At 37.6% G+C, this 14,520-nt stretch overlaps 1 protein-coding gene across 1 annotated transcript in view; it reads right to left on the reverse strand.

Moving 5' to 3' along the window:
- The window catches only part of COG6 (component of oligomeric golgi complex 6), a gene marked incomplete at its 5' end in the record, with an annotated part of 72,000 nt that overhangs the window by 11,446 nt on the left and 46,034 nt on the right, over window positions 1-14,520 (reverse strand). Inside the window, 4 exons of the mRNA XM_018556471.1 lie at window positions 3,253-3,360; window positions 4,497-4,664; window positions 6,006-6,137; window positions 14,317-14,434. Of these exons, the coding sequence (XP_018411973.1) occupies window positions 3,253-3,360; window positions 4,497-4,664; window positions 6,006-6,137; window positions 14,317-14,434 (526 nt within the window). The remainder of the gene's footprint in view (window positions 1-3,252; window positions 3,361-4,496; window positions 4,665-6,005; window positions 6,138-14,316; window positions 14,435-14,520) is intronic.

A 14,520-nucleotide genomic window follows, 5' to 3' on the forward strand; every position in this document is an offset into this window, starting at 1 on the left:
GCACGCACACACTGCCCGTTCAGCATTGCGGTCATCGGAAGACCGCCCCTCAGAGAGGCTCGATGATCGCAAGTACGATCTGCCTGTCCAAGATGGGCAGATCGTGCAAGCTTTTAATAAGCTTACGACCATCGCAAGACTTTTGTCTTGCGATGGTTGTAAGGTGTATGGGCACCTTTATACTTGGGCTACACTTAACAGGGTTCAGATATGGTGCGCGCATCCTGGAAGGGTCATGGTTTAGGCTGAGAGAGGCTGGGCTTTGGAGTGTATAGGGCTGGTCTCTACCTTGGCAGAGACTTCTTGATTATAACACAGACATGTTTGTGCATGCTGTATGTAGGTGCAATGTTTTGAATTTGGTTTGAAACAGTTTTACGCAATGCACCATTTCATATAACTTCTATGGTAAGATTCTTGGAGGCTCAAGAGGATTTCCCATAAGTGACTTCATCCAATGGCAATCTAAACCCTTCTTATAGGGGACAAGCAAGATTGACCTTTTAATTTAGTGGAGGTCCATTACATAAGGATTGGTGGAGTCACAAAGTGGAATCATTCACATAGTGGTGGACACTATATGGATGTGATTTGGATATTGCTGCTTTATTGGAAAGCAGAAGAGCACTTGGTTGATGGACTAGTTGGACATGATTTTACTGTATAATATCTGTATAATATCGATAATTCACAAGTGCATTATGAGTTTGAGCACTGCACAAGTCTTTATACGGAGATATGCATCCTATTGATTATAAATGATCGGTATTAATAGAAGTAATTTAAAGAGAGACATTTACATATTTTAGCACAGCATCATGTTTGTATGCGTCTAGAAATTAGCATAAATTAGATAACGATCATTTTGATGAAACAAATCATACATATATTAGAAGTGAATGGCACTTGATAGGCAGTTCAATGAAAAAAAAAAAAGAAAAAAAAATGATTGCTTTCATCAAAACAAATAAATAAAAGAAGAAAAAAAGGAAGAAGAACAAATGATCCTGGCTAAAATTCCAATAAATGTTTAAGAAAAGGGATTTAATTCTTTTGGTTGAAGGAAACAATCATTTACAGGTCAAGGATAGTCTGAAACAATCAAATCTCGTATTACTTATGTGTATTTATTAGTATGTATATGGCCAGCATGGTACTTTTAAGACTTGACATCTTCCCAGGTTTATTTTCCTTCAGCTCTGTGGGAAAACGCAAAGCTATTCTGTCAATATAATGTGTGAAATTTGAAAAGGGTAGTAAAGAACAAAGGTGCACATTGTATGCCAGCAGTCTTTTCAGTTGGATGCTTAGGAGTCTAGTTATACATTTTTTCATCCAAGATTCACAATTTTCAACTAGGATTCACACTTTTTTCCAAATGGATTGCAAAGGAAATAGTGTGACTATTGAGTGAAAGTTGTGTTACTCTTGTGTAAAACGTATATAAATAGGCCCCTCTGTGTCATATTACAATTAAGGGTGTTGAGTAGGGTAGAGGTTTAGATCAGAAAGATAAAACCTGCTTCATTTCTTGTTTGACTTGCTTGACTGTAAAATGTATTGTTTAAACATGGGATGCACAGATAAACAGACATCAAAGAAGAAAACATGAAAAAAATGTGAAAGCGCATTTCACATACAGTGATAAGGTGGAATTTTGCTGACTATACCGGAACCAGGCACTGTCTGTGAGACGTAATCCTTACGTGGGGTATGTAAAGCACGCAGCATCTAAGTCTTTGTTATTTCGATCACAAGAGTGACTTCACATGTGTTAGTCGACTGAGTTCACACTTAAAGTAATATTACGGCCTAGGCGTTTTTTGCCTTAATGCATTCTCTGCATTAAGAAAAAAACACCCAGTACCTTTTGGACTCCCCTGTCCCCTCCTATACTTACCTGTCAGCTCCTCTGGTTCCTGCAGCGATCCTCCATCCCGAACTTCCTGGTTGCAGGGGAGGAGATTGAGGGCAGAGGAGCCATAGGTTCCTTCTGCCATCAATCAACCTGTTGGGCGGAGAGGAGAGTCATGGCCTGCCACAGGGCTGTGTGTGTCTATGGAGGGAACATGCAGGCACGGGTGCCTCCATAGCAGGTGCTTAGCTCAGGGTGGCACCCGCGTAGGGGACAGGGGAGACAGTGATGTGGTGACCCAACAGAAAATGAGGAATTTAAACATTTAAAAAACAAAATAGGAACAGATCTAGACATGATCTGTGCCTCCCTTATATACAAAGAAAAAAAAAAGGAAGGTTTAATGTCACTTTAAGGTATAGCAAATCTAAAAACGTTTTAATGCCAACAGGTTGAAAGTTAAAAAAATAGTGCATACAAGCACACCTGCAAATCGGTGTTAGGTTTTGCTTTATCCTTATTTTATATTACCCATATACTACCATGCAGTGTCTATTCTATTTACTTCCTTAGAAATAGTAGGAATGATGAAGGTTATGCTACCCTCTGGGGAAAGTGATGTAATTACTCCACAGGAAGTTCTCTGTAGGAACTATTTTTATTTTTTGTCAGAAACTGGGGGTGTAAGGGCAGATCTATCCCACCTCAATCCTCCTCTCTTGCTCTTTAATCAGCCAGTTGCTACTTGTCCTAATAAATGCAGCTGTCTATCAAATGAGAAGGCAGAACACACGGTGGAAGCCACATTGCTCTATACAGTGATATACTCTTTGCACTATGCAAATGTATGAGTATAATGACATACGAAGGTGTGGAAAGCTTATGACCTCTGAACTGTTCAGCCAGCAAAGATCAAGCCAAAAGGCCATCCTACGTCCTGCTGCTAAGTCTAGTCATCAGAATAGGAATAGAACTATTTAATTTAACCCTATACCATCTTTCAGAGTCTATTTCATTATTCCTCAGAATTAGTGGGATGCTTTGAAAGCGGTGCTACCCTTCAAGGCAGCCTGCACTATAGCTGAGAAATGTATTAAGAAAGTCACAAGATACATAGCCTTTCAGGTGTGCATGCATGCACTATTTTTAAGTTGCAAGTTTAAAGTGTTTGCATTGTAGTTCGGCTTAAAAGGATTTTCTGCTTTACCCAATCCCCAACAAACCTCTTGATTTTTAAAAATAAAAATGCAGTTTGATACAACATTCAGAATCTGCAGGTTTAACACTCTCACAGCTGTGGGCAGGCAGTCCTTCACTCTAAATGAGTTAAGTTTAATATATATATGTCTTGTTGTTCACGTGAGATCCGTCTTAGCTCTAGTGTTGCCATTCCTCACCTGCTCTGGTTTATGTTGTTGAAAACAGTTGTAGATCTGACTTAATCCAGCTCTGGTCAAAACAAATGAGGCCTGCTCATTGATCAGCGTGTCCAGGTGAGCTTCAATCTTGATGAAACAAAGGGAAAATAAAAACAAATTTGTACAGTTTCTTGTTGTCTTTGTATTCAATCTATGAAGCTTTCGGCTACAGGGGCTTGCATTACAGCAAGTGAACCCAGCGTTATAGAGAACCATTTACAAGTGGACTTAGGCAATAAACTAAAGATTCAATTTCAAATTATTCTGACCAATGAGGCTCATTTGTGAAAGTTTAACATTGGCCCCATTGTTTATACATACTTTGTGTCTGACTCTTCACCTGCAGTCAGGAGGTCACCTGAAGGTGCTATCCTCTCAACTGTCTGACTCATGTAATGGAACAGTGGGTTCAGACAGTTTCTAGAGCAAATCATCAGGTGAGCTCTCACCTTTTTATTCAAGCTACAGAGTAAGAAGCACTCTGCAGAAAAAGTGTTAGCTGGAGTTCAGATTTAAAGGGATATTAAACTCTCAGGTTTTTTTGCTACTACTGCTAGCAAGTATCTACTGCTAGCAAGCAGTAGAGATATGCAAAAACGTAAAAAAAACACAAACAAAAAACCTTTTCAAACAGGTTTAAACTTACCTGTGTCTTCGCCGCGCGCTCCCGTCCGAACATCTGAAGAGTCTCGGGGGGGCGAGGATTATCTTGGGGTGGCCGCATGCACACTTCAGATGTTCGGCCGGGAGACGAGGAGAGACACAAGGTAAGTCTATGGAGTAGCGTGCACCCGCACAGACAGCGTGGGACATGAGAGAAGAGGAGGACAGAGGAGTCAGCGCTTTACATTTACATCCTATAATCCCCTACATACCTTCATGCACAGTGTTGTGCTCCTTACATGTTTTACGTATTAGGGGCTCAGGCAGGGTGCCCAAGAAAAGCATCCTTAAAAGTGAGCTCATATTTAGCAGAATAATTTGGCTAAGGACGGGTGACATAGAACATTTTAGGCCTGTAGGATTTTATTTCCTGCATCATCCTCTGGCTACACAGGGTGACGATGAATATTTTGTTATTCACAAAAGTGGCTGAAATAAACTGCAATTGGACCTAAAAACAGCCCATATGTATGTATTCAACTGCACGATTAGCCGGAGCCATATATTTTTCCCACCCAAAATCATCTTGTGGAATATAAAAATGAACAAATGAAACTTGCCTGAAACTGCAGTATCTCCAGACGCTTATCAGTAAATTCAAACAAAGCAAGTGTGGTCTTCATTACATAAAGGCAGTTGACCATGTATGTGGCCATGTCAGCTGTCCCCAGGTTGCTGGCAGACACCGTACACATCTGTAGCAGAGGGTCCAGGACACAGGACAGCACCTAGAAGGAAGTTTAGGACACACAGAGCAGAACATTATGTGGCCTTTTCTTAGAGAGCAATTGATTCCCAATTATACTGGAGCACAGTGTTCTCTTCACACGCAAGTGATAAAGCAGCTGGCCAGTCGCATAAAACACAGCCGCTGGATCAGCACATACACTTATGTAAGGAATTAGTTCTACAGTAAATTATCCGAAGGAACACATAGACATTAAGAAGAAACAGCTCTCCATTGATGTAGCCATCAATACTTTGACATTTTGCTTTGTCCAGTATTCAGCAAAGTTTTGATGAACACTGCAAACGGCTTTCATCACAAAATCAATTGTGTTTATGGAGAATGACCATTCTGGATGTAGCTAAAGCGAAAACTTATTTTCATTAGTTATTAGTCTAGGGAAGAGTGAGAAATGTTGTCAGCATTTTTTTTATTTACTGTTATCTGTGTCCTCATTGTGGTGATTAACCCCTTCTATTCCTATTTGTAACCACTGTCTTTGGAAAGTGATGAAAAATCCCACATTTTGAGTGGTCACCCCAACAGGCAAAGAGTGGAAATCTTCTGACAGGGACACTTGTTCTGGTGGCAACTTACTGAGAGTGGATTTCCATCATTTTGTATTGTGTTTACAGGACAGGTACTGACAGTAAATCTGCCTACTGGAATACAGATGGTTAAAAAATGGTTTTGATCATTCCCTAAATTATACAGAGATAAAAAAAAGTTCTGGCTTTAGATATATAGAGGTGTACATGATATATTTGAGCCATGACAGGGGCAGTCTGGCTTCTACATATTTTTGGCCAAAGGTTTGTGCAACTAAAACCTCTGTTTTTAACGCATACTGTTGACAGGGTAACTTGTTTTGTTGCAGGCTAGCTGGCAGGTGGGGATTCTTTTTGTGTTTTGTATTGTTGTAAGCCTTTCCATGTGCACCCTGCTGCCAAGGCTGGTTATAAATGTTTGTGGTTACCATTTATTTCTAGTTTGACTATTTTTGATGTGGGGACGCACTGGGGGCCCCGGCGTGCATTATGGATTGCTGGGCCTCCAGTGCATCCCCACACCTTTTAAGGAGGAGTAGGCTACCTCCAGGTACACCTGCATTTAATTTATCGACTGCATTCATATGCTCCAACATGGAGACTCATGAATAGAGTTAGGACCACACTTTAAAGAGGAGCCTTGACAGGGCAGTGTGGCTTCTACATATTTTTGGCCAAAGGTTTGTGCAACTCAACCTCTGTTTTTAACGCATACTGTTGACAGGGTATCTTGTTTTGTTGCAGGCTAGCTGGCAGGTGTGCTGGGGCTTCTTTTTGTGCTTTGATATATTTACCTGGACAAAGTCTGCTTGTCGTGCATCCAGAGGAACAACAGAGGAGTCATGAGAAACCAGAACTTCCCGTAGTAGGGTGAGTGTTTGATTCAGGGCAGAACTTGGACCTAGATCTGCAGGAGGCAACTCCACCTTGAAAGATATAAAAGTAAGCAGCAGTTCTCTTAATGATTGCAATTTTTTCTACATTGGCATTGTAACAATATATACTCATTTTTACAATTAATAGGTAAAACATTACAAGCAAAACCATGCAGTTGTTAAAGCAGATATCCAGGACTTTCAAAAGGTAACCCTTGCAGTAAGGCTACCCCCACACTGCAAGGGTTATCTGCTCGCTTTGGTCTAGGGAACGAAATAAAGAAGATACATTCACCTGATCTTCGATTCTGTGGCAGTAACCTGCTGACCTCTCTCCCCCTCCGCCCTGTGTGTTATGTGCCTCGGCATCCTCAGGTCTAATGCAAGTAAGACCAGATGCGTAGACGTGATGACATCAACATGGCTTAGATCAGGCCTCAAAATTTCCACTCGCCCCCTCGCAATTGGCGAGTAAAAAATGCGGGGGGCGAGTGGAATGTCAGAGATAGGGTGCGCCGCCGGCGGGACCAGGGATGGGACACTACCGCCGCGGTGATCGCTCGCTTCTGTTCTTTCTTTCTCGGCTGCTGCAGCTACAGAGCGGCCGAGAAGAGAGAACAGAAGCGAACGATCACCGCGGCAGTAGTGTCACATCCAGAGCTAGAAGCGAACGATCACCGCGGCAGTAGTATCACATCCAGAGCCAGAAGCGAACGATCACCGCGGCAGTAGTGTCACATCCAGAGCCGGCACTAGCTCTCTGCGATTCCTCTCTCTGCTCCCCTCTCGCTGCAGCTTCAGCTCCACGAAGCGGGCACTCAGAGGCGGCTCTGCACGGGTTAGCCGCCACTGCAAGGGTTAGCTTTTGAAAATCCTGGAGTTAAACAATGGAATATTCAAGCTCCAAGTCAAGGTAAACTGTAATTAACTGTTATTGCACGGCCCTCTATTCTTTTCTTTGCTCCTCTATAAATGTACAGAGGAGAAAACAAACTCAGATTAATCTTATATCAGCAAGGACATTAAGTATAAAATCTCTAGCAGCGGAAGTCTGAAGGAGTACAGCACATCAGCGTCCTCTGCCCCCTTGAGTTCTAAAGGTCTGCGCGTTTCAGGGGCATGCCCCTTCATCAGGAGGTTCTGATGAAGGGGACGTGCCCCTGAAACGCGTAGACCTTTAGAACTCAAGGGGGCAGAGAACGCTGATGTGCTGTACTCCTTCAGACTTCCGCTGCTAGAGATTTTATACTTCATTACTATTTGTATGCTTTTAACCACCGACTTTCCTGTAAGTACATTTTTATTTGCGCGTTGTACAAATAAATTACACTTTTACACTATGGAAGCGCTCTGTCTTGTCCCTTGTTTCCTAGATTGATGGTCTTTTTGACCAGTGAGAGCTGCCTTTTGAGTGTTTAAGCCAACTTCACAACCAGCCCATCTTGCAACCAGAGGCGCCGGTATTGTTTTTTTCGTTATATCAGCAAGATCATACTCTCTAATTGCAGGGATAGAAATGTAGAAATGTACTACAAGCTTTACTACTGCTCAGTTACAATCATACTAGACAACTATAGAAAAGGAGAAGAAGGTTTATTGTCCACTCAAATAGTTATGTTATTCTCTACACTGAATCCTCAAAAACACATCTAGTAACATCACCTCCTTCCTTTATAGCACAGTCTGCAGCACAGTATACAACATAACCATCTGGTTGTAAAACTACAGAAGCTTAGCGTTCTACAATGCCACACAATACTTGGAGATACTAGTGACCATTTACCACTTGTGTATCAAGGTAGATTGATTTGGTAGTATAATGAAGATACATAGGCCCAATCAAATTACACCCATCTGTTCCACTGTTATACCGTCCAACTATCAAAACGAATAAACAATTCAATAACTCAGCACAGGGATGATACATATCACCTGCACATTTCCAGTCGGCAGAAGCCAATAATATTTATGAATAAAAGTTAAAGTAAAAGTAGAGCTAGAAACTTTGGGAGACTTTGCCCTTATAACAACCCATGGCATCCAGATATGGTTGAGCATGCAAAACAATGTACAGAGGCGCTAACAAATAAGTATTATGTTTTTCTTTTTTAATACTATGATGATATCAGACAATCACAGCAATAAACTGAGGCACACTGCAATCTTCAAACTGCAGTGGCAGCTGCAAGCTTATTTTGTGGACGAAACCTCCAGCCTCCATATTATCATTCTGTCAAAGTGATCACATGATTGGTAACCACTGTGATTAGTTCCTGACTGGTAGTAGAAAATGAAGCTGTCAGCTTCTACCTGTCAAATGAGAGATGTGAGCTCGAAACATTGTGCAGTGAAACGTTACTCTACACAATGTGAGTGGGAAGAGGGTAAACCATTTTCTGAACTTGAAGTTACTAAGTAATCCGATTAAATCTTTTGTTTCTAGAACTAAACCAACCACTTTGAGTTGTCATGCCTTTTCCATAGGAGAAAGGACTTCTCAGTATATGGCATTTGTGAATGAAAAGTCTTTAAGTGAAGGCCCCACAGATTAAGGTTTCAAAGCACCATGGGGATTTTAAAGAACCATAACACCTGTCCAAGGACCTCATATGAACATGAGTGATGGTTGTGCTCAGCATGGCAAGTAACACAGATAGCTGTGCAAGAAAATTCACTAGTAGAATATACATCAAATTTACAGGGATTGCATGCTAATTTTAAACGCAATGTACTGATTCTTTGTGTGTGTATATATATATATATATATATATATATATATATATATATATATATATATATATATATATATATATATATATATATATATATATATATATATATATATATATATATATATATATATATATATATATATATATATATATATATATATATATATATATATATATATATATATATATATATATATATATATATATATATATATATATATATATATATATATATATATATATATATATATATATATATATATATATATATATATATATATATATATATATATATATATATATATATATATATATATATATATATATATATATATATATATATATATATATATATATATATATATATATATATATATATATATATATATATATATATATATATATATATATATATATATATATATATATATATATATATATATATATATATATATATATATATATATATATATATATATATATATATATATATATATATATATATATATATATATATATATATATATATATATATATATATATATATATATATATATATATATATATATATATATATATATATATATATATATATATATATATATATATATATATATATATATATATATATATATATATATATATATATATATATATATATATATATATATATATATATATATATATATATATATATATATATATATATATATATATATATATATATATATATATATATATATATATATATATATATATATATATATATATATATATATATATATATATATATATATATATATATATATATATATATATATATATATATATATATATATATATATATATATATATATATATATATATATATATATATATATATATATATATATATATATATATATATATATATATATATATATATATATATATATATATATATATATATATATATATATATATTTATTTTACTCACTGAACTGCAACTCAATTTATAACATTTGTATCATGTGTTTTTTCTGGATTTTTGGTTGATATTCTGTCTCTATCATTTAAAATACACCTCTGATAAAAACTATAGACCTTTCGTTTCTTTGCAAGTGAGCAAACATACAAAATCTGCAGGGGATCAAATCATTATTTTACTCATTGTATCATATATATAATTTCTTATCATGTCCCCTGCCAAAAATTAAAATATATACAATAATAATCTGATTACTTTTTAGTCAGGTAACATATGAATATTTAATAGGGATGCACAGATACTTTTTGAGTACCAGTGCAGATACTTGGCATTTTCATGAGAACTACCAGGGTTGCAGAGGTTGCAGCTGGGACCTGGCTCTGGCACTCCACCACTGTCCTGAAATCATTAGTCTGTTTTGTTTTAGAAAAACTGTCACATGACAATAAACAAAAATGTATCAGTACTTGTACTTGTAAGTACTCGGCAAGTACCAGTACTCGTACTCGCAAAACTGGTATCTGTGCATCACTTTATTTATAGTTATAAAAACTAAAATCGTACATTAAAACAGAGATGTACACATCCCAGGAGCTCTGTGTGCTCCTTACACATGACAGCTGCCTCCTAATTTTTGAATTTTCCTCTAGTGTAGTCTTGGAGCTCAAAAGTATCGGTACATGTACTTGTACCGAGTACTGTACTTGGTATCTGTGCAACCCTAATATTTAATATTTTCAACTTGCAGTCAATAGGTGACAACCTCAGCATTAGCTTTCTTGTGTTTGGGAAAATAACTACCCTAACAAAAACATAGAGCATGAAGGCCAGATTACACTTGATGGGTTACTCTGTGATAACCCCGGGGTCAAATCTGTTGCAGACTTTTTACTTCTCTTCTGCTGAATCGGTACACTCTTGAGCTCAAGATCTGAGAATCAACACAGACACAAAAGGTGTGCGCTATCCGCTCAATATTTAAAAAATGTATTCCGTGCGTTAATTATATGAAGAAGCATGGGGCGGTGGTCCAGCATTAACCAATCACAAATAAGAAGAGCATAACAACTGCTGCATACGAAATGGAAACTCTAGCTAGATAACGATGCCCATTAATTTCCTGTGAATTCATGTGCTTTCCAGTAACTCGAAACTCTCAAAGTTGTTACAGCTTAACAAATTACTATAGGACTCAGAGGAGTTACATACACCCTCTCCCTGTATCCCTACAAAAGGTGGTTTTGTCTGGCTTGGCCATTTATATACATTTACCCCGTATAAATATTTTATGCAAATAATTAAAAATTATAAAGCATGAGCTGATAATCACATCAGCTAGCCAAATCAGCTGAATTGATTCAGCTCCTGGGTGTATGCTCCTGTAAACACATTGCAGAACTGTGCTTTCACACTTTGTTGACATCGGAAGTGAAATGATGCCCCCACACTTTCTGATAGAATGGAGGCTGGGGCAGAGCTGAAGCAGCTCTGTTCAGCCTCTCCCTGCAGCAGTAGATCACTGCTATAGAGAGCTGCATAGGGAGCTAAATTAGGTATCCAATGACCAGATTCAGAACCCCAATAAGGTTACAAAAAAGGATATGAATACATTTAATAAAATTCATTAAAAAAAAAATCCCCTCATTATTTATCCTAGGGTCACACTGACTACACTAAATGTCCTGGGTGACGTTTGCATTTACTGCATAAGCAAGTGTAATGTCATTTATATTTTGAATTAATTTAGCGCACCTTAACACATTAAAAACCAGTCATGAGGTTTTTTTTAAACCTCAGCATGGGCATTGTTGTGCGCTGCAGTATGAGTGCTTTGTCTAATACTGTAACAGTAAGGTTGTCATGTCTTTCAAAACAAATGTCACCACAATGTATGCACAGTGGTGCTCAGGTTCTCATGTATTGTGGTAAAGCCTGGTAAGACATATTTTACCGTCTGTTAACATGACACAAATTAATGAAAACTATTGTTGCCCCCTGGACATGCCCCCTGTGTTCATTAACTGACCACCACTGACGTACACTACATTTTTAGTGATTGGCCCACTTCAATGTACATCCTGAACAGAAATATTCCCACTAAGGTATAATACAAGAATCAGACCGTGTTTCATTAACTTCTTTATTTGGATAGGTAATGAAACACAAATATTTCATTTTCATCTATTTTCGTCAGACTTGCATAAAGGTAAACGAAGAAGCAAAACTTGAGTTCACAAGCTTTATATGGCATCAGCATCGTGCAATGTAAGGGTGAAAACATCATCCTATTGCTGGCTTAAATTAAAGTCAAAATACCCCTGAACACGACACAGAACAAGACTAGGAACAGCTCGTTCAGAGTACAATCAATACCAGTAATACTAGACGGATGCTCGGTTTGTATCATCAGCTACACTGACATCTAAACACACACCATATGCAGAAGTAATAAAAAATGAAGAAAAAAAATAACCAAAACAGCTAATACAGTGAACACCATGAACGCTGCTCATTTTGATCAGTCTTCAAAAGGAAAATTATATAATCTAATGCTTCAAATAATATTCTGTTCGACATTTTCAGTACAATAACACTTTTGTTAATCAAATGGATTGCTTTCACAAGAACATTATCAAATGGAATAATTAATTATCGGACATCCAAAACACAACGTACGTGGATTCATTGCACTTATCAACTGTGAACAAAAGTTGAGAATCTGAAGCAGTTTTATTTGCCTCAAGATCAGATGGTGAGTTGGGAGTGTTTAGAATCAGTCAGGTTTTTACTATTTGGAACCTCACATCAGCAGCGTGCAATACTACCCTGCCACGGGTGTGCACTGTAAGGAACATTGTGCAAAGTGCCGTTTACAGCGCATCACACGGTTTACCTTTTTTTCCTTACTTTATTGAAGTGTCACAAAGTGACAATCAATTTATTTCTCTTCACTTCATTGCCATGTGGTGAAGTGCATTGCAAAAAAAGTACTGCAAACCCTAATTTTTTCAGCGTGCACCAGCGCAGCACAGTAGGCTAACATAACATCGGAGGACACCAGGAAAATTGCCTGGTTAAGCCCTGGGACTGCACAGGTCAACAATGCCTAGTGCAACACAATACATCTGCGGTAAACAGGCCCTAAGTGAGATTCTGCCTTCATGTCCCCCCAACAATGGTTTCACCAGACAGGAAGTGAGAGAAGACTGCAAAAGGGACACAGACGGCAATACAATTCTTACAGACCTTTCCCTAGTGTACTAAAGAAGCATTTTTTTTCTGCCTGTGTTGCCATCTGAGAATTACCATAACTTCCTGTCTAGTGAAAACCTTGTCAACAAAATGTCTTAAAATCACCAAATAAAGCTAATTAGCCCTTCTACTTTTTTACAGTGGTAAAGGGGCCTTACACATGTAATCCTGAAAAATATTTTGCCTGTTCCCACTATTTTGTTTCTACAATGCTGACCGACAGACCAGTCTATAAAGAGCAAAAGAAGGCCGATGTTTTTAATCAAACTGATATATAATTCTGAGAACTCCTCACTACTGCACTGGACTGCATACACAATATTGTTCATCTTGTGTTTTGGCGTTGGGTCTTTTGGGTGAACCAGTTGTTGCCTCAGTATATTGCTGGGTTTAAAGCAGACAGGGATGTGATGTTTTTTTAAAAACCCTTCTGAGTTTCTCAGACATCCCAGCTACATATGGGATGACCAAATTCTTCAGTTTGTCATGCTTTCCCCCCTTACTGGTACTCTTGGCATTCTTTCATCTCCTTTTTTCTGTTTTGACAAAAGCCCAGTCTGGATACCCGCAAGTTTTAAGGGCCCCCCTGAAGTGTTTGAATTCCTTCGTCTTGGCCTCTGTTCTGGTGGGAATTTTCTCTGCCTGGTGTAGAGTGCTGATGACTCCCAGTTTGTGGTCTAAAAGGTGGTGGGAGTCAAATAGCAGGAACTGGTCTGTGTGTGTTACTAAACAATCCAAAAAAGCCTGTTTGTTGTTTTGCATATCTTCCCCCGTAAGCTTGATGTAATGATCCACTGAGTTGATATGGTCAGTGAAAGCCATGGATTGGAGCAACATTCACCATATTTATTCCCAGATAATTTTTGTACAAGTCATTCTGAATTGAGAAAGCTGGTTAGATGACCAGAGAAACGTCTTCAAGAAAAATAAAGCAAGTTGCCTTGACTTATTTTTTACAGATATACTCTAATCACTTAGATATTGGCTAGGTTGACCACCATAATACTGAGGATTATAAATGCAGCAATTGTGTCTGCATTGTCCCTCGGCTTCATAAATATGCCTCTAATGGTTACAATGTAGCTGATAGAATGTACAGAAAATTAATTCACTCTAAAATAATCAATATCTAAAATGCCATTAAGAAAAAATCAACAGAGATCTCAAAATGGATCATTGTTTAGCTTCAAGGTGATTACAATGATGATATTTTTGTCTACACAGTACGAGGTGTATAAAACAAGTACATACAGCACACTGAAGCAGCATCTGTCCTTACCTTGTCTATCAGTTTACTTGCATGTAAGGTCAGACTGTTGAAAAAGATCTTTTTGCTTAATAAATGCATTTCTTCTATTGTAGTCAGCAGTGTCGATGCGCTTGTGCCAACAATGGCACTAGAAGAGAAAAGAATTTGAAGAGTTTTCTCATATAAAAGCAGTATCTAGTGGTTCAATGAAAAATATCTTTCAGCATAAATTGT

The sequence above is a fragment of the Nanorana parkeri genome, unplaced genomic scaffold, assembly GCF_000935625.1.
Source record: "Nanorana parkeri isolate BGI_ZX_2015 unplaced genomic scaffold, ASM93562v1 scaffold238, whole genome shotgun sequence".
Taxonomy (NCBI): Eukaryota; Metazoa; Chordata; class Amphibia; order Anura; family Dicroglossidae; genus Nanorana; species Nanorana parkeri.